Below are 19,159 nucleotides of genomic sequence, written 5' to 3'. Positions count from 1 at the left end.
GAAAATCATATGAAATTTAAAATTTATTGTCCATAAATAATTTTTTGCTAAAGCATGAAAACACTTATTTTCGTATTGTCTATGTCTGCTTTCAAGGTACAGCAGCTGCACTGAGTAGTCCCAACAGTGACCTTATGTGGTGCTTCATCTCTTTGACTCTTCTGCTCAGTGTTCTATAAATTATATGGCATTTATAAATCCAGTGTTTAAGTGCCATGCTTATCACTATACTGTGACATTTCATATTATCTTTATTACTAGTGAGTGCCAGTTATGTTAAAGGAATAAAAGAAGAGAAAAATACATCATGTTTTTAAAGCATATGGGGGTGTGGATTATTTTATTATTGAATTAGATGGTAAAACATTGTGTTTATTATGCAGTGACACTATAGCAATGCCAAAAGAATACAATAGAAGTTGACATTACCCAACTAAGTAGTCATCACAGTATTCCTGAGTCACTGTAATTAGTAGGGAGGAAACATTAGAAAATTTAAAATGAAATATTTCATCACAAAAATTAAAAATTAAAATGAAGATTCGATCAGAATGGTTCATGTGATAAATTGGTTCATGTGATAAATTGATGAGTATTAACACTGCTCAGTTGTTTATTTGAATAGTCACGGCAGAGTGAAATGACAGACTAAAACTACCCCTCATGAACAGCATGTTTGAAACAACTTTATGGAAAAATTTTAAAACAAGTTGAGAAAACACTAATTCGGTACAACCTTACGTAGACTCCACTAAGGTGTTTTAATTTATAGCGATACAAATATGGAGCAGAAAAAGGCTTAGTTGGACATATTGACAAAGCTTATGCACATGTAAGCATTTAAAACCTATGGTTAGGGAATTCCCGTCGTGGCGCAGTGGTTAACGAATCCGACTAGGAACCATGAGGTTGCAGGTTCGATCCCTGCCCTTGCTCAGTGGGTTAAGGATCTGGCGTTTCCGTGAGCTGTGGTGTAGGTTGCAAACGCGGCTCAGATCCCGCGTTGCTGTGGCTCTGGTGTAGGCTGGTGGCTACAGCTCCGATTAGATCCCTAGCCTGGGAACCTCCCATATGCCACGGGAATGGCCCAAGAAATGGCCAAAATAAATGAATAAATAAATAAAAATAAAACCCATTATTTAAAAAAAAAAAACCTATGGTTATATTAAGTTTTTGTTAGAAATAGAAGCTGTATATACTCACTTGTCTAAGCCCACAGCCATTTGATGGCTTAGCAGTCTGTGGTAAAGATTGACTGTGAATTTTTTAGCTCAGGTATGTGATTGAAATCTTTTGAACTTGAAGAACCACCTTTAACCACTTAGGAGACATTGAATGACTTTGGAAAATAGATTTTCTGTAGAGTTGAAAATGTTTCCTAATGAATTCAGTCTAAAACTGTAATGTGTAACTGTTTATATGTGAAATTGATACGTGATTAAGCCATTTTGATGACAACTAAAATGTTTGAATTACAAGTAATGTCAGGTTGCTTTTTATACTTCTACTGCTATCAATAGGTAGGAAGAAGTACGATCTCAATTTCCATAAAAATTAGCAATAGATATTTTCCTAAGCTCAAACTACAGTTCTAACAGCATTTTTCAGACCTTAATGCAATTGCAGAAGGAATTTCTGTATTTCAAAATCCATTAATTGTGCAAATGAGGAGGGCTTCCCCCTAACTTTCAATTGGAAATGACTACTCTATAATGGGATGACATGTCAAAAGGCCAAACATAGGAAAAGAAATCTAGTTAGACTTTATAATTACCTACTAAGTGATGAATATATTCAGTTTAAAATATGGATTGATATCACTATTTCGGAGTACTTGTTTGAAAGGACATTTTAAAATATGTGTAAAAAATCACATTATAGACTTGCATTAAGAGGAGACTTTGCAGTTGATATTTAATTTTTATTTATTTATGTATTTATTTATTTGCTTTTTAGGGCCACACCCATGGCATATGGAGGTTCCCAGGCTAGGGGTCCAGTTGGAGGTATAACCACTGATTTATCACAGCCACAGCAAACGCAGAATCTGAGCCTTGTCTGCGACCTACACCACAGATCATGGCAACGCCAGATCCTTAACCCAGTGAGCAAGGCCAAGGATCGAACCTGCAACCTCATGGTTCCTAGTTGGATTCCTTCCTGCTGTTCCATGACAGGAATTCCTGCAATTAATTTTCATGATAGGAAACACTAACTTTATTTTCAGTTCAAGTATGATTTACAGTGTTGTGTTATATTTATATATATTTATATATGTAATTTTTTTCACATATTTCCATTATGGTTTATTATAAGATACTGAATATAGTTCCCTGTTTTATACAATAGGACCCTGTTATTTATCTGTTCTATATATAGTAGTTTGTATCTACTAATCCCAAATTCCTAATTTATCCCTCCTCCGACCCACTTTCCCCTTTGGTAACCATAAATTTTGTTTTCTATATTTGTGAATATGTTTCTGTTTTGTAAATATGTTCACTTGTATTATATTTTAGATTCCCCATGTAAGTGATAACATGTGGTATTTGTCTTTCTTTGTCTGATTTACTTCACTCAGTATCATAATCTTTAGGTTCTTCTGTATCGCTGCAGATGGCATTATTTCATTCTTTTTGTTTATTTTGTTTTTTTGTCTGCACCCACAGCATGTGAAAGATGCCAGGCCAGGGATGAAACCCACGCCACAGCAGTGACCCAAGCTACTGCAGTGACAATGCCAGATCCTTAACCCACTGTGTCACAGGAGAACTCCATTTCATTTTTTATTGTGGCTGAATGATATTCTATTGTGTGTGTGGGTGCGCGCACATGTGTGTGTACATATGTATGTATGTATGATACACTATCATCTTTATCCATTCATCTGTTGATGGACACTTAGGTTGCTTCCATAATTGGCTGTTGTAAAGTTCTGCTGTGAACATTGGAGTGTGTATATCTTTTCAAATTAGAGTGTTTGTCTTTTCTGGATATGTGCCCAGGAGTGGGATTGATGAATCATATGGTAATTCTATTTTTAGTTTTTTAAGGAACCTCCATAATATTTTCTATAGGGGCAGCACCAGTTTACATTCCCACCAACAGTGTAGGAAGGTTCCCTTTTCTTCATACCCTCTCCATCATTTATTATTTGTAGACTTTTTTTTTTTTTTTTTGTCTTTTGTTGTTGTTGTTGTTGTTGTTGCTATTTCTTGGGCCGCTCCCGCGGCATATGGAGGTTCCCAGGCTAGGGGTCCAATCGGAGCTGTAGCCACTGGCCTACGCCAGAGCCACAGCAACGCGGGATCCGAGCCGTGTCTGCAACCTACACCACAGCTCACGGCAACGCCGAATCGTTAACCCACTGAGCAAGGGCAGGGACCGAACCCGCAACCTCATGGTTCCTAGTTGGATTCATTAACCACTGCGCCACGACCGGAACTCCTTGTAGACTTTTTTGATCATGACTGTTCTGACCTGTGTGAGGCAATACCTTACTGTAGTTTTGATTTGCATTTCTCTTATAATTAGTGATGTGGAGCATCTCTTCATGAGGCTATTGGCCATTTGTATGTATTTGGAGAAATGTCTGTTGAGGTTGTCTGCCATTTTTTGATTGGGGTTGGGGTTTTGTTGTTGCAGTTATTGAGTTGTATGAGCTGTGTGTATATTTTGGAAATCAAGCTCTTGTTGGGCCACATCATTTGCAGATATTTTCCCCCAGTCTGTAGGTTGTCTTTCCTTTGCTGCACAAAAGCTTATATAAGTTTGATTCGATCCCATTCATTTATTTTTGCTTTTATTTCTTTCACCTTGGGAGACTGATCTAAGAAAATATTGATGTGATTTATGTCAGAGAATGTTTTGCCCATGTTCTCCTCTGGTAGGTTTTTAGTTTTAGGTCTTATATCCAGGTCTTTAAACCACTCCAAGTTTCTTTAAGCTTTTCTTTTTTCCTAATTCTTTTAAGTGGTTAGTTTAAGTTGGTTATTTGAAATTTTTCTTGTTTTTTGAGGATGGCCTGTATAGTTGTGAACTTACCTCTTAGGACAGCTTTTGCAGTGTCCCATAGATTTAGTATGGTTTGATTTTCATTGTCATTTATCTTGAGGTTTTTTTAAATTTCATTTTTGATTTCATCATCAACCCATTGGCTTTTAGTAACATGTTGTTCAGTCGCCACGTAATAGTTTTTTCATTTCTCTTTATTTATTTTTATTTATTTATTTACTTATTTGTGTCTTTTTTTCTTTTCTAGGGCCACAACCACAGCATATGGAGGTTCCCAGGCTAGGGGTCCAATCAGAGCAGTAGCTGGCAGCCTACGCCAGAGCCACAGCAACGCCACATCTAAGCCACGTCTGTGACCTACGTCACAGCTCACAGCAATGCCGGATCCTTAACCCACTGAGCTAGGCCAGGGATCAAACCCAAGACCTCATGTTGGATTCGTTAACCACTGAGCTATGATGGGAACTCCTCATTTCTCTTTATGTGGTCAGACCTTTGCATAAGTCTCTGGCAGTAAAGACCAGCTGAAGGACCATTTACTGAGGCAAATTAAGTCGCAAACTCTTGTCTTATTTTGAGACTTAGTTTGTTCCCTTCGCTCAGGCACTTTCTCCGAGTGGAATAGTCCTAGAATTCTCAAGACCATGAGGTCTGGGAGAAATTCAGTACACCAGTGTATCCTCTACTCTAAGCCTGCTGGAGTCAGCACTGTTAAGTGGATGGCCCTGTCATTGTCCACTTCTGGAAAGAGTCACATTCAGCTCTTTCAGGGTTCTGCTTTTTAAGCTTACTTAGAGAACTGAAATTCTAGGTCTTGGCCCAGAGCCTCAAGCAGTGGCAAAGCACAACTTTTCCTCTACTTGGTCTCTCAGCACCCATTCTCTCCCAAGAGAGCTTAAGAGATCTTGGAGACTGACAACATCCTCCAGGCTCATCTAGCATACTTTTTGGTAATTGTTTTACTCTGAAACAAGAAAGAGGTTCGAAATGCGGGCCTGGTCTTTCCATCTTATTTGAATCCAGACACTAACTTAAGCCATGTCTTGCTTTTGTTCAGCACTTATTTGCCTCTGCCTACAGAAGAGGTTATTTTTTATTTTCATTGTTTGCACTATAGTGTAAAATAATGAAAAATAATATAGGTGGAGAACTATTAGTTTTTTATTTTATTTTTTTTTTCTTTTTTGGGTTGTATCCTTGGCATATAGAAGTTCCCAGGCTAAGGGTTGAATGGGAGTTTTAGCTGCCGACCTACACCACAGCCACAGCAACGCCAGGTCTGAGCTGCATCTGAGCCAGATCTGACCTACACCCCAGTTCATGGCGAGGCCGAATTGTTAACCCACTGAGCAAGGCCAGGGATCGAACCCGTGTCCTCATGGGTACCAGTTGGGTTCATTACCACTGAGCCACGATGGGAACTCTGAAGAACCATTAGTTTTTTAGTAATGATTTAGGAAGATCACTGGTATTTTTGTATTATCTATTCAGTAAGGCTGTCACTCTTTGCAGTCTTTTGTATTAAAAGATATTAAGGTTCATTTTAAAATTATCTTAAAAATTTTTATATTATCTTGGAGTAGGTATTAGATAAATGAACTTCATAAATCTGTTTAATTGGATTTTGAAGCTTCACTAATTTTGCTTTTTTTTCTTCAAAAGTATTTTACATTTTCTTAGCTTCTTATGTGGAATATATTGATTATGAGTTAACTATTAAAGATTCAGTTATTTTGTAGTTTCTACTATGTAAGTCCTTTTATCTGTGTTTAAATTATTTATCATTCATAACAATCCTTTTAAGATAGATGATTTCATTATTCCCATTATATAGTTGAGCAAACTATGGTAGATAAGTTAAAGCACCTGCCCCAGATTACATAGATAACTGTGTATCTAAGATCACATTACTGATCATGGAATTCTAACCAATGAAATCTGCATCTAGAATTCCAAAGTCTTAATACTTTTGCTTTACTGCTTTTTGCTATTAACATGGTTGTTTAATTCTACCAACTTGTGGAATAAAGTTGAATTTAGGTGGTCTTTTGAAATGTGATTTTACAAAAAAATCATATGATAGACCATGTAAGGAAGATAGTTAGTTGTATGACCTATAGAGCAATACAGCATCATTCTCTTTCTGTGCATCATCAAAGCCAAAGCAGCCATCCCCATGTAATTTTCTTACGGCCTTCTCCCCACACTCAGTATAGTCATTGTGTACTCTCATATATCAGTTATATTCAGAATTCTATTTTGGAATCATCAACAGAACCACCTTATCAACTTGTACCTTAGAAAGATATCTCACACTTTTTTAATGAAGTGTGAGGAAAAATCCTTTACCATTTTAAGGATTGGTGCATGGTGTTTGGGAGAGTGTTTTTTCTGAATATGAGAAGTAGAATATCATTTTTGTAATACCAGGCCATTATTATCCCTACAGTTTCTCTTAGTTTTAGGCAATATATACCATGCATAAGGAGCATTAAAATGGGTTTTAAGTATTGTCTCTTTTCTAGAACTCTATCTGAAAAATAATAGCACCAGCGTATTTAGGCATGCGTATAAGTATTTTTGTTTCAGCTTTTCTTATAGGGAATAATCTGGAGTCCTTTGATTCTGCATTCCCACCACAAACACTGATATGTTATTAAGTCCTGTCTCTTAAGTTACTGCTATCCTTTTTTCTTTATTCTCATTGTCATCACCTTAGCACAGACCTTTAGATCTTGTGTAGATTGCCTACAACTCAAAACTTGCAGCTGTTTTTTTCCCTCTACTTGAAATGCATCTTAATTATGTATAGCTTTTTCTAAATCATAGTTCTTATGTTATTCTTATATTCAAACCTTTTGGTGGCTTCCCATTGAATTCAAAGTATGTTCCAAACTTCTTAACCTAGTATTCAGGGCAGCTTGTGATCTGACCTCAACCTGCATCCCACTGCTACTCCTTTTTTGTCTTTTTTTTTTTTTTAAGGGCGGCACCCCGGCATATTGAAGTTCCCAGGTTATGGGTCAAATCAGAGCTACAGCTGCTGGCCTGTACCACAGCCATAGGAACACAGGATCTGAGCCAGGACTGTGACCTACACCACAGCTCATGGCAATGCCAGATCCTTAACCCACTGAGCGAGACAAAAGGGATTGAGCCTTCGTCCTCATGGATGCTAGTCAGATTCGTTTCCACTGAGCCAAGATGGGAACTCCTCCCACTGCTACTCTTAATATTCTTTCACACCTAGCTAAATGGAAATGTAGATTGTTTGTAACATAAATTAGAATGACTTATTTGTAAATAAGGGAAAGGTGTCAGTTTAACTCTCTAAGTTAGAATTCCTGCTGTTCCATTGCAATTTTTTCCCCTTCCAGTATGTTAATGTATTGAGTCACCAAATAATAGCTGAAAGCAAAGTATTATGAATAAGAGAGTGTAATGTAGCTAGTTAAAGAGGAATGCAGTGTTCTGCATAGTACCTGTTAGTCTCTCTTTTCCTTTTTTCTTTCTCTCAGTGTGACCAAACACTGTTTTGATAGTGATTATTGTGCTGTTCTTCTGGATCTCTTTGAATTTTGCTCTGTGTCCTTAACTTGGTGTCCTTAACCTTTCCTTATATTATTTTGTTGGGATTGTTGTTTTTCACATTTAGTATCTATTGAACCATTATCTTCAAAATGGTGACTCAGAATAATCATTTGTTTACTCTCATTATGTAATTTGCTCTTGGTTTGGTGAGGCAGTTCTCCTGATCTCACTTGTAGTCACTGATGTGGCTACAGTTATCTGACAGCTCCTCTGATGCTAGATGGTCCCTCAGTTATCTGTCTGCATTGACCGTAGCTGTCCACTTTGGTTTTCTTTGTGACCATTTATTTTCCACTAGGCTAGATGGTTTTTTTTTTTTATATGATGGGAAGAAGCTTTTCTAGAAAATGAAAATTTCTATTTTAAGTTCAACTATCATTTCCATTCCTTTTTTCTAAATAGCTTTACTGAAGTACAGTTGATAATAAATTGCACATATTTGAAATGTACGATTAAATTTTGGAATCATCACTACGGTCAAAATAGTGAACAGGTGCATCATCTGCACAAGTTACCTTATACCTTTTTATAATTCCTCCACTTTGCTATGATTCACCTCCCTCTAAAACCAGTTATTGGTTTGCTGTCTTTAGAGATTACTGGAATTATACAATATGTGCTGTTATTTTTTTTCTAGTTTATTTTACTCAGCATACTTATTTTAAGTTCATGCCTGTTGTCATGAATCAGTAGTTTGTGTTGAGAAGTATTCCATCTTATTGGGTAGAACACAATTGGTTTATCCATTTATCTGTTGATGGGCATTTGAGTTGTTTCCAGTTTTATGCTAAATTTCAATTAAAACTGCTATGAACATTCATGCACAAGTCTTAATATAGACATACAGTTGCTTTTCTCTTGGGCAAATAAACGTGAATGGAACAGCTAGATCACAAGGTAAGTACTTTTTTAAGTTTTTAAAAAAATGCTAAACTTTTTGCAAAGTAGTTAAACCGTTTTACATTCCTGCTAGCAGTGGACAAAATTTTTTACTCCTCTTTGCCAGCTTGTGATATTCCTTTTTAATTCGAGCTATTCTAATGGGCTTGTGGTGGTATCTCATTTTAGTTTTAATTTACGTTTTTCTGATGACTAATGATGTTGAACATCTTTTCATTTGTCTATTTGCCGTGTATGTCTTCTGTGGTAAAGTGTCTTTCAAATCATTTGCTCATTTTACTTATTGGGTTTTTCGATTTTTTTCTTTTTTTTGTTTTTTGACCATACCCGTGGCATGGGGAAGTTCCCGGGGCAGGGCTCGAACCTGCATCACAGCAGCCATGGTGCTGCAGTGACAATGCCAGATACTTAACCTGCTGTGACACACAGGAACTCCTCTTTGCTTTCTTATTGTTGTATTTCTAGAATTCTTAATGTATTTCGGATATAAGTCCTTTATTACGTATATGCTTCACAAAGAGTTTCTCCTCTGTGTGACTTGCCTTTTCATTTTCTTTTTTTTTTTTTTTTTTTTTTTTTTTTGTCTTTTTACTATTTCTTTGGGCCGCTTCCGCAGCATATGGAGGTCCCCAGGCTAGGGGTCTAATCAGAGCTGTAGCTGCTGGCCTACACCAGAGCCACAGCAACGGGGGATCCGAGCCGCGTCTGCAACCTACACCACAGCTCATGGCAACGCCAGATCGTTAACCCACTGAGCAAGGGCAGGGACCGAACCCGCAACCTCATGGTTCCTAGTCGGATTCGTTAACCACTGCGCCACGATGGGAACTCCCTTGCCTTTTCATTTTCTTAACACTGTTGTTTTGAATGGATGAAGTACTTAATTTGATGAAGTCCAGGTCATCAGTTTTTTAAAAATGGGTCATACCTTCTTTCTATGTTTTCTTCTAAAAGTCTTTGATTTGATTTAGATTTTTGTGTTTAGGTCTGTGATATATGTCGACTTGATTTTTATATATGGTGCAGTGTAAGAAGCCAAGTTTATTTGTGTAAATGTTGATATTCAGTTGTTCCAGCAGAGTTTGTTGAAAAGGTGATCCTTTCTACATTGAATTTCTTTTGCATCTAAGTGATAAATCCACACATAGGTGGGTTTTTTGTTCTGTGTTCTTTATTTAGTTCTACGGTAAATATGTTTGTCTTTATGTTAATACAGTATTACTGTGGTTACTCTAGCTTTGTAATAACTGTTGAAATCATAGTGTTACTTTTTCAACTTTGTTTTCAAAGTTGATTTCACTGTTGTAGGACCTTTTGTTTCCATATGAATTTTAGAATCATCTTGTAGGTTTCTACAAAAATGCCCTCTGAGATTTTGACTGGAATTGCATTGGATCTGTGGATCCATTTGGGGAGAGTTGTCATCTTAGCAATACTGAGTCTTGTGACATATAAATAAGATATATCTCTTCCTTTTTTTAGATATTTTTAACTTCATCAGTATTTTTCTGTTAGTCGTGTGCAGGTATTTTCATCTTTTGCCAGGTTTATCCCAAAATATTTTACATTTTTTTAATAATATCGAAAACATTGTTTTAATTTTCTAATTGTTCATTGCTTGTATGTAGAAATGCAGTTGATTTTTTTCTGTATTGATCTTGTATCTTGCAGCCATGCTAAACTTACTTATCCTAGTATATGGTTTTTTTTGTAGGTCATATTAGATTTTCTATATAGACATTGATGTCAAAAACAGTTTTACTTTTTTTCCTTCTAATCTGGATTTTTTTTTTTTTTTTTTTTGTCTTTTTGCTATTTCTTGGGCCGCTCCCGCGGCATATGGAGGTTCCCAGGCTAGGGGTCTAATCGGAGCTGTGGCCGCCAGCCTACGCTAGAGCTACAGCAGCGCAGGATCCGAGCCGCATCTGCAACCTACACCACAGCTCACGGCAACGCCGGATCGTTAACCCACTGAGCAAGGGCAGGGACCAAACCCGCAACCTCACGGTTCCTAGTCAGATTCGTTAACCACTGCGCCACGATGGGAACTCCTTATTTCTTTTTGATTGCCTGATTTTATTAGGCTGCCCAGTACAATACTGAATAGGAAAAAGCCTTTAATCTTTAACTATTAAGAATCTTTTTGTTATAGGTATTTTGTAGATTCCCTTTATCAGGTTGTGGAAGTTTATCCTTTTGTGTTAATTTCCTGACAATTTTTTTTTTTCTTTTTTTTGGCCACACCTGCAGCATATGTAAATTTCTGGACCAGGAATTGAATCCAAGCCACAGCTCTGGCAACACCAGATCCTTAACCCACTGTGCCATAGTGGGAACTCCTGCTGCCAGTTTTTAATCAGGAATGTTATGTTGAATTTTTTCTAATGCCTTCTCTGCATTTATTGAGAGTGTCATACCGTGTATCTTTTTTAGTTTTTTAATATGGTAAATTATATTTATTGATTCTTTTTTGTGTGTGTGTCCTTCTGTTTACTTTCCCCTTCACACAGGCCCCTTGACTCTTTTTTTTTTTTTTTGACTATAATAGTTTATTTTTTTTTATTACTCAAATGAATTTATCACATCTGTAGTTGTATAATGATCATAACAATCTGATTTCACAGGATTTCCATCCCACAGCCCAAGCAAATCCCCCCGCCCCCCCCCCCCCAAACTGTCTCCTCCGGAGACCATAAGTTTTTCAATGTCTGTGAGGCAGCATCTGTTCTGCAAAGAAGTTCCGTCTGTCCTTTTTTCAGATCCCACATGTCAGTGAAAGCATTTGATGTTGGTGTCTCATTGTATGGCTGACTTCACTTAGCATGATAGTTTCTAGGTCCATCCATGTTGCTAAAAATGCCAGTATTTCATTCTTTTTGATGGCTGATATTCCATTGTGTATATGTACCACCTCTTCTTGATCCACTCCTCTGTCGATGGACATTTAGGTTGTTTCCATGTCTTGGCTATTGTAAATAGTGCTGTAGTGAACATCGGAGTACATGTGTCTTTTTGAGTCATGGTTTTCTCTGGATAGATGCCCAGGAATGGGATTGCTGGATCAAATGGTAGTTCTGTGTTTAGTTTTCTGAGGCATCTCCATACTGTTTTCCACAGTGGTTGCACCAGTTTACATTCCCACCAACAGTGTACTTAGTGTTCCTTTTTCTCCACACCCTCTCCAGCACTTACTGTTTGTAGACTTTTGGATGATGGCCATTCTCGCTGGTGTGAGGTGGTACCTCATCGTGGTTTTGATTTGCATTTCTCTCATAATGAGTGATGTTGAACATCTTTTCATGTGTTTCTCGGCCATCTGTATGTCTTCTTTGGAGAACTGTCCGTTTAGATCTTCTGCCTATTTTTTCATGGGGTTGTTTGTTTTTTTGGCATGGAGCCGCAGAAGGTGTTTATAAATTTTGGAGATTAATTTCTTGTCAGTTGATTCATTTGCAAAGGTTTTCTCCCATTCTGTGGGTTGTCTTTTCGTGTTGTTTAGGGTTTCCTTTGCTGTGCAGAAACTTTTCAGTTTGATTAGGTCCCATTTGTTTATTTTTGTTTTTATTGTCAATACTCTTAAGAGGTGGATCTGAGAAAATGTTGCTGTTGTTTATGTCAGAGAATGTTTGGCCTATGTTTTCCTCTAAGAGTTTTATAGTGTCTGGTCTTCTATCTAGGTCTGTAATCCATTGTGAGTTTATTTTTGTGTATGGTGTTAGGGAGTGTTCTAATTTCATTCTTTTCCATGTGGCTGTCCAGTATTTATTGATTCTTGAATGTTAAACCAACCCTGCATTCCTGGATAAACCTGATTTACTTATGATGTAGTATCCTGATAATACATTGTTAGATTTAATTCACTAAAACTTTCTTTAGAAATTTTTCATCTGTGTTAATGAGGGACATTGGCTTATAGTTTCTTTTCCTTAAAATGTCTATGTCTGGTTTTGGTATGAGTGTAATGTTTGGGTCATATGAGATCAAAAGTGTTCCCTCTTAGATTTTCTAGAAGAGTTTGTGTTGAATTGATACTACGTCTTTTCTAACCATTTGATATAATCCACCAGTGATAGCAATCTTGGCTGAGAGTTTTGTTTTATAGAAGGGATTTTTATTGAAATTTCAATGTCTTTAGTATATAAGCTTTAGATATAAGCCTGTTGTAGGGTACCTCTTTCTTTCCAGTGAGCTTTGTGTCTTGCAGGAAATTTGTCCATTTCATTTAAGTTTTAAATTTACTGTCGTAAAGTTATTCACAGTACCCTCTCTTTATTCTTCTGATATTTGTGGAATATATAGTGATAACACCTCTCTCATGTCAGCTTGTTTCTTTTTGTTTTCTATTTCATTGATTTTGACTCTGATCTCTATTATTTCCTCTTTCTTTCTTTCTTTCTTTTTTTTTTTAATTTCCTTGCTTTGGGTTTCATTTGCTCATCTGTTTCTAGTTTAAAATAGAACCCCAGATTGCTGGTTTGGGATTTTTCTTTTTTTCCAATACAGGTATTTAGAGCTATGCAATTTTCCTTAAATACTGCTGTAGTAACAACCCACAGATTTTAGTATCCTATATTTTTTCAAATTTCTGTCTTGATTTCTTCTCTTTTTCATGAATTATTTGGAAGCATATTATTTAGTTTCAAAATAGAGGGTTTACCAGAATCTTCCGTTCTTGATTTCTATGTTAATTCAATTTTGGGGTCAAAGAACATACAGTATACACATTTTATTTTCACATAGAGGAAGACTTTCAGCATACATTGCTATTCTTTTTTTTTTTTTTTTAAAGGTAGGTGACGCAAGAATCTATCCTTTTCTTTTTTTTTCTTTGTTTTGTATTTTTAGGGCCTCACCCACAGCATATGGAAGTTCCCAGGCTAGGGGTCCATTCAGAGCTGTACCTGCCAGCCTATGCCACACAGCCACAGTCACTTGGGTTCTGAGCCGCATCTGCGACCTACACCACAGCTCACGGCAACACCAGATCCTTAACCAGGGCCAGGGATCAAACACGCATCCTCCTGGATACTAGTCAGATTCATTTCCGCTGAGCAAAGATGGGAACTCCTTTTGAGGATAGTCTTTATTGTGCTTTCATGATCATTCCCGGTAAACTTTTCTTTTGAATGTCTAATCTGCCATTAATCCCTTCCAGGGTATTTTTTTATCTCAGATAGTTCAGATTTTATCCCTAGAGTTTGGTTTGAGTTTTCAATGTGCCCTAACCTTTTGAACATATAGAATACAGTTGTAATTGTTTCAGTTCCCTTTTGTCCTAATTATTATTATTATTTGCTTCTTAGGTCCACACTCACGACATATGGAGGTTCCCAGGCTAGGGGTCAAATTGGAGCTGTAGCCAGCGGCCTATACCATAGCTACAGCAATGCAGGATCCAAGCTGCCTCTGTGACCTATACCACAGTCCACGGCAACCCTGGATCCTTAACCCACTGAGGGAGGCCAGCGGTCAAACCTCCGTCCTCATGAATTCTAGTCAGATTCGTTAACCGCTGAGCCATGACAGGAATTCCTTATCCAAATTCTTATATCTGATTGAATTCTAGATCATTTTTGGTTAGTTGATTTTTCTTCTCTTTGTGTCTTGTGTTTTTCTGCCTATATGCACATGTGGTAATCTTCAGCTGAATGCCAGACATTATGAATTTACTTTGTTGCGTGCTGGACATTTTTGTGGTTCTGTAAATCTTGTGCTTTCTTCTGGGATGTACTTATGTTACTTGGAGGCAGTTTGATATGTTCATGTCTTGTTTTATGCTTTGTATTGTGGGTTTGGAACAGTGCTCAATCTAGAGCTAATTATTCCTCGCTACTAAGACAATACATTTCTAGTATTTACTACAGCCATACCTGAGGACAGCCTTCCTGAAGATTCTAATCAATGCCTTGTACATCATGAGTTTCTCCAGTGCTGGTGGGACAGGCACTGTTTTCAGGACTGTTGAGCACCATGCATGTTCCCTTTATTAATCTTTTTGGTTTCTCTTCTGCCTTGGTAGTGTCCTCACATGCATGTGCTTATTGGTACTCTTTGATTCTTTTACCACGCTGCTCTCTTGTCTCTAGCACTCATAGAAATTGTAACTGCTTTGTTCTTCCTGAACTCTCAGCATCCTCTTCTCAAATCAGGGAGTTTACCAGGCTGTGTCTCAGTTCCCCTTCTCAGTGCTGTGACCTGGAAACTCTCAAGAGAGTAAGCTGGGACAATCATAAAACTTACCTCAGTTTCTCATCTCTCAGGGCTCACAGGCCTTCATTGCTTCACGTCAGTGTTTTGAAAACTATTGACGTTGTTTGGTTTTTGATTGTTTCAGATGGGAGCATAAATTGGCTTAATCCATTTTGGTCAAAAGCAGAAGTTGTTTTTTTAGTGCTCTGGTATAAAACAATATGCACTGTGATAGTATTAGGAATAATCATTTTTGATGACTATTCATATCAGAAGATATTCATTACCAATCTTTGAGAGAATGTATTATTTACAACTGGTTTTTTTTTTTGTTTGTTTTTTGTTTTTTGTCTTTTTTTGCTATTTCTTGGGCCGCTCCTGCAGCATATGGAGGTTCCCAGGCTAGGGGTCTAATCTAAGCTGTAGCCACCGGCCTACGCCAGAGCCACAGCAACGCGGGATCCGAGCTGTGTCTGCAACCTACACCACAGCTCACGGCAATGCCGGATCGTTAACCCACTGAGCAAGGCCAGGGATCGAACCCGCAACCTCATGGTTCCTAGTCGGATTCGTTAACCAATGCACCACGACGGGAACTCCACAACTGTTTTTTTTTATTTTTCATTTAAACATGTATATGTGAATGTACAAAGTCTGAAAGAGTATATCAAAATATTAGATTATTATTTTAGTGGTATGACTTTAGGTGATTCATTTTGTGTATTTGAACATATGTAATAAGGAAATAAAGCTAAAAACAGAAAACATCATTTACAAACCAATGTAGGATTTCCCGATGTGTCTCAGTGGTTGTTAACAAACCCGACTAGTATCCATGGGGACGCAGATCTGATCTCTGGCCTTGCTCAGTGGTTCAAGGATCTGGCATTGATGTGAGCTGTGATGTAGGTCGCAGATGCAGCTCAGAGCGTACGTTGCTGTGGCTGTGGTATAAGCCGGCAGCTACAGCTTCGAATGGACCCCTAGTCTGGAACTTCCATATGCTGCAGGTTCGGTTCTAAAAAGATAAAAGACAAAAAAAAAAAAAAAAAAAAAAAGAAGAAGGAAAGAAAGAATTAAAAAATGGTAGTCTGTTATCAGCCTTATTTGAAACCTGGTAAAATAGTATGCTGGGATAGAAGATACACCTCTAAATCATGAAATCCTTATTTCTTAAATTATTATAGAAATGTTTGTGATGTATTATGTAGGTCTTTGGAACCAGATGGATAAATCTGTCATTCTTTTTGATAAAAGGGGTATATGTTTGAATTCCTTGGTGGCTCAGTGGGTTAAGGATCTGGTATTGTCACTGTTGTGGCTCAGCTGACGATTGTGATACAGGTTTGATTCCTGGCCTGGGAATTTGCATGTTCTGGGGACGTCCGAAAAAAAAAAAAAAAAAAAAGAATTGGAAAATGAAAGATAAAATTGTGCTTTAAAAAAGTGGTATATGCTAAGGAATAAATGCACTATGACTTGGAATTTTGAAGTATGTGGTGAATTCATGCACTGGGTTAGTAGAGGAAGGTATTGGAATGCTGCCTACAGGTGAAGCATTAGTTACATAATAACAGTGATTTGTCTCATGACACAGATTTAAATCCTTTCTGTTTATAGAAAATTACTATTTATAGTGTAAATGTCATGCATCAATTATAAAATAATTTTTAAAATACACTTAATCTGGGGTAGGAAGTGAAAACCTCCCAAATGCCCAAACAAAGCAAGATACAAGCATGCAATTAGTAATAATGATAACTTTATCAACTACCACCACCACCTGTAGAATTCAGTCTCTTCTTAAAATGTAGAATTAGCTGAGGTAATTTGCATGTTTTTAAAAATCTAGGTTACTAGATTTGCAATTAAAAAATGATGCTATAATATTCATATTTCTGAATATTGCATTATTAATATCCTTTTACAGTATTTTTCCAGTTCTTTTTTTTCCTTAGTGGCATTAATAAAAATAAGTCTGTACCTTCCATCCTCTATTTTAATTAGTGATTTCTTTCTTTTATCCTTATCTTTTAGTAGCCTTTATTTTTGTGACCATAAGGCTTTAATTCTCATATATACAAGGGGACATAAAGGTTTATTATATAAGGTGCCTACAGATTGTTGGGGCTCTGTAATTAAAGCCATGTAATCCAGTAGGATTGGAGAAACAAATATTTTTGAGGTAAGGGATAATAACAGGAAAGAGAACTTTGAGGTTCTTTATTTTGTCTTTTCATTAACTTAAATAGTTGGGGGTATGTGTGTGTGTGTATGTATGCATGTATACTAGAAGAAGATGTTGGGGCTGTTGCCTCCAGATTACGCGATAGTTACACACTTAGATGCAGTATTTTGGGGATAGGAAGAAAAGGGTCATTATATACTACATAGTTAACAGATTTGATATATATACATAAAGATACTACTTTTTAATTAAGGAAGATTATTTACCACCAAAACTTTAAAGTTGTTCAGAGGCAGCACTGTTTATGAAATATCACTGATGAATGTAGTTGAGATATGGAAATATGTAGCATATGACACACATGCAAAGCCACAGATACTTGGTAAAGATAATTGATACAGAATACTAAAAATAGTAAATCAAGCCATTATTTGTAATTTCATCTAGTATACTGTATATATAAAATTTCTAAATGCTGGTGCAAAGCGATCCTGTATTTTTCCTGACATTATAGCTGTGTAACTACTTAATAAAATTCTGAGTATATTATTAACATTTGATAGTCTGAAATGTTGACCTTTTGACCTTGAGTGACTGATACTTCAGATAGTGCTTGTGTGTTACTCATCTAAGAACTAGACCATGTTATTTTACTTTTCTAGCCCATGTAACAGAGTTTATACATTTTAAACAGTCACTATCTGTATAGGGGTCATAATATCTGTCAAACTTTTGACATGGTTTGATTTGAATCTCTTCTTTTAGATCCCATAGTCTTTTCATTAGAAGAATATAAAATCGCACATGAGGAATTAGAATGATGATCTCATCTGAAGAATTTTAGCCTTTTTTCTTTTGTATCCCAATAATTTGAACTAGAGTTTTGGAATACATAATGGAATATTAAAGTTTATAGCTTAAAAACCAAACACCTGGTTTTGCCAAAGCAATTGAGTGTTTCCTCTGGCATTCATTTATGTAAAAAACAGAAAGCCAGTACTAGAAAGAAATTTGATACTTTGAATAATTTTTTTAGTTATTTTTTAGTTCCACTTTGGGTAAAAGCTCTCCTGCCTCTAAAACGATAAGAATTCAGTGTGACTATAAAGTAGTTTGGGTAGTAAAACATTGCTCTGTCATTCTCCTATGCCTGAAAATGTTTGTTTAGAGAAAGTTAAGTATAGTATTTTCTATATTATATAAATGTAAAATGGTTGTTTTGAGCTTCACATCACAGATATGTGCCACGACCATATGATGGCACTGTTTATTTGAATATAATTTATATTTTAAAAACATTTTATTAACTTAATAAATTAGCAGATGTTCAACTTTTAGAAATTGGAGGTTTGCTCTGTTGTTTTGCTTCTGTTTCAGTGTATATTTTGTAGTAAATCAGAGGCTAGTTGATTTTGAAATGCATAAATTAATTCTAAAGTTACGCTATATGAACTTTGAACTTTGAGTTAGGAATTTTGTCCTACTAATTTTGCCATTGATGATATTGTTGCTTTAAAAACTCAGAAAAATTATTTGTCATATTATTCCAGAGTTCAAAATAATCATCTATTATTGAATAATAAAATTATTTTAGAATATTAGTATATACAATATACTGTGAAGTATCGATTTCAGTTACATATCTATGTAATATTTTAAATATATAAAAACCCTTTCATGAGTTATATTAAGATGTATTATATTGAAACAAGGTGATTTTTTTTATTTGCATAATTAAGCTACAGCTTTTCAAAAGAAGGGTCTTAACGTGTTTTCAAAGTAAGGATATATAAAATTAAAATTTAGAGTTAGTTACAGTCATAGCTTTACCCTTTAATTCATGGTAAATAAAATTTATCTTTCAGACGGCAAATGGCTACATCTTATTTTTTCACATTAAATCTGCAAGAGAGGACAAGTACCTTTATGAACCAGTATATCCCAAGTAAGTTTGTGGCCTTTCATTTTTTAAATATTTGATTTGCATGCTTTGTATTCACAAAACATTACAGTTTGGGGTTGTCTGAAGTGCTAAGCCAGTATTTCCAAAACATTGTTTCAAACATTACCAGGTCTTCGAACTGTTATTACCTGAGTAAAGATTTCTATAATTAAATAAGTCTGTAACTCTTTTTTTTTTTTGTCTTTTTGCCTTTTCTAGGGCCGCTCCCACGGCATATGGAGGTTCCCAGGCTAGGGTTTGAATCGGAGCTGCAGCCGCTGGCCTACGCCAAGGCCACAGCAACGCAGGATCTGAGCCGTGTCTGCAAACTTCAC

General features: G+C 36.3%; 1 protein-coding gene across 5 annotated transcripts in view; it reads left to right on the top strand.

The window, feature by feature from the left end:
- Nucleotides 1-19,159, top strand: part of RIC1 (RIC1 homolog, RAB6A GEF complex partner 1) — a 112,637-nt gene that overhangs the window by 23,204 nt on the left and 70,274 nt on the right. For all 5 annotated transcript variants that reach the window (XM_001924914.6, XM_013993585.2, XM_021063974.1 and 2 more), the window contains exon 3: nucleotides 18,748-18,827. In XM_001924914.6, coding sequence (XP_001924949.4) covers nucleotides 18,748-18,827 — 80 coding nt within the window. The remainder of the gene's footprint in view (nucleotides 1-18,747; nucleotides 18,828-19,159) is intronic.

This window comes from Sus scrofa, chromosome 1 (genome assembly GCF_000003025.6).
Source record: "Sus scrofa isolate TJ Tabasco breed Duroc chromosome 1, Sscrofa11.1, whole genome shotgun sequence".
In the NCBI taxonomy this organism is placed as follows: Eukaryota; Metazoa; Chordata; class Mammalia; order Artiodactyla; family Suidae; genus Sus; species Sus scrofa.
This window is presented reverse-complemented; position numbering and strand designations above follow the sequence as displayed.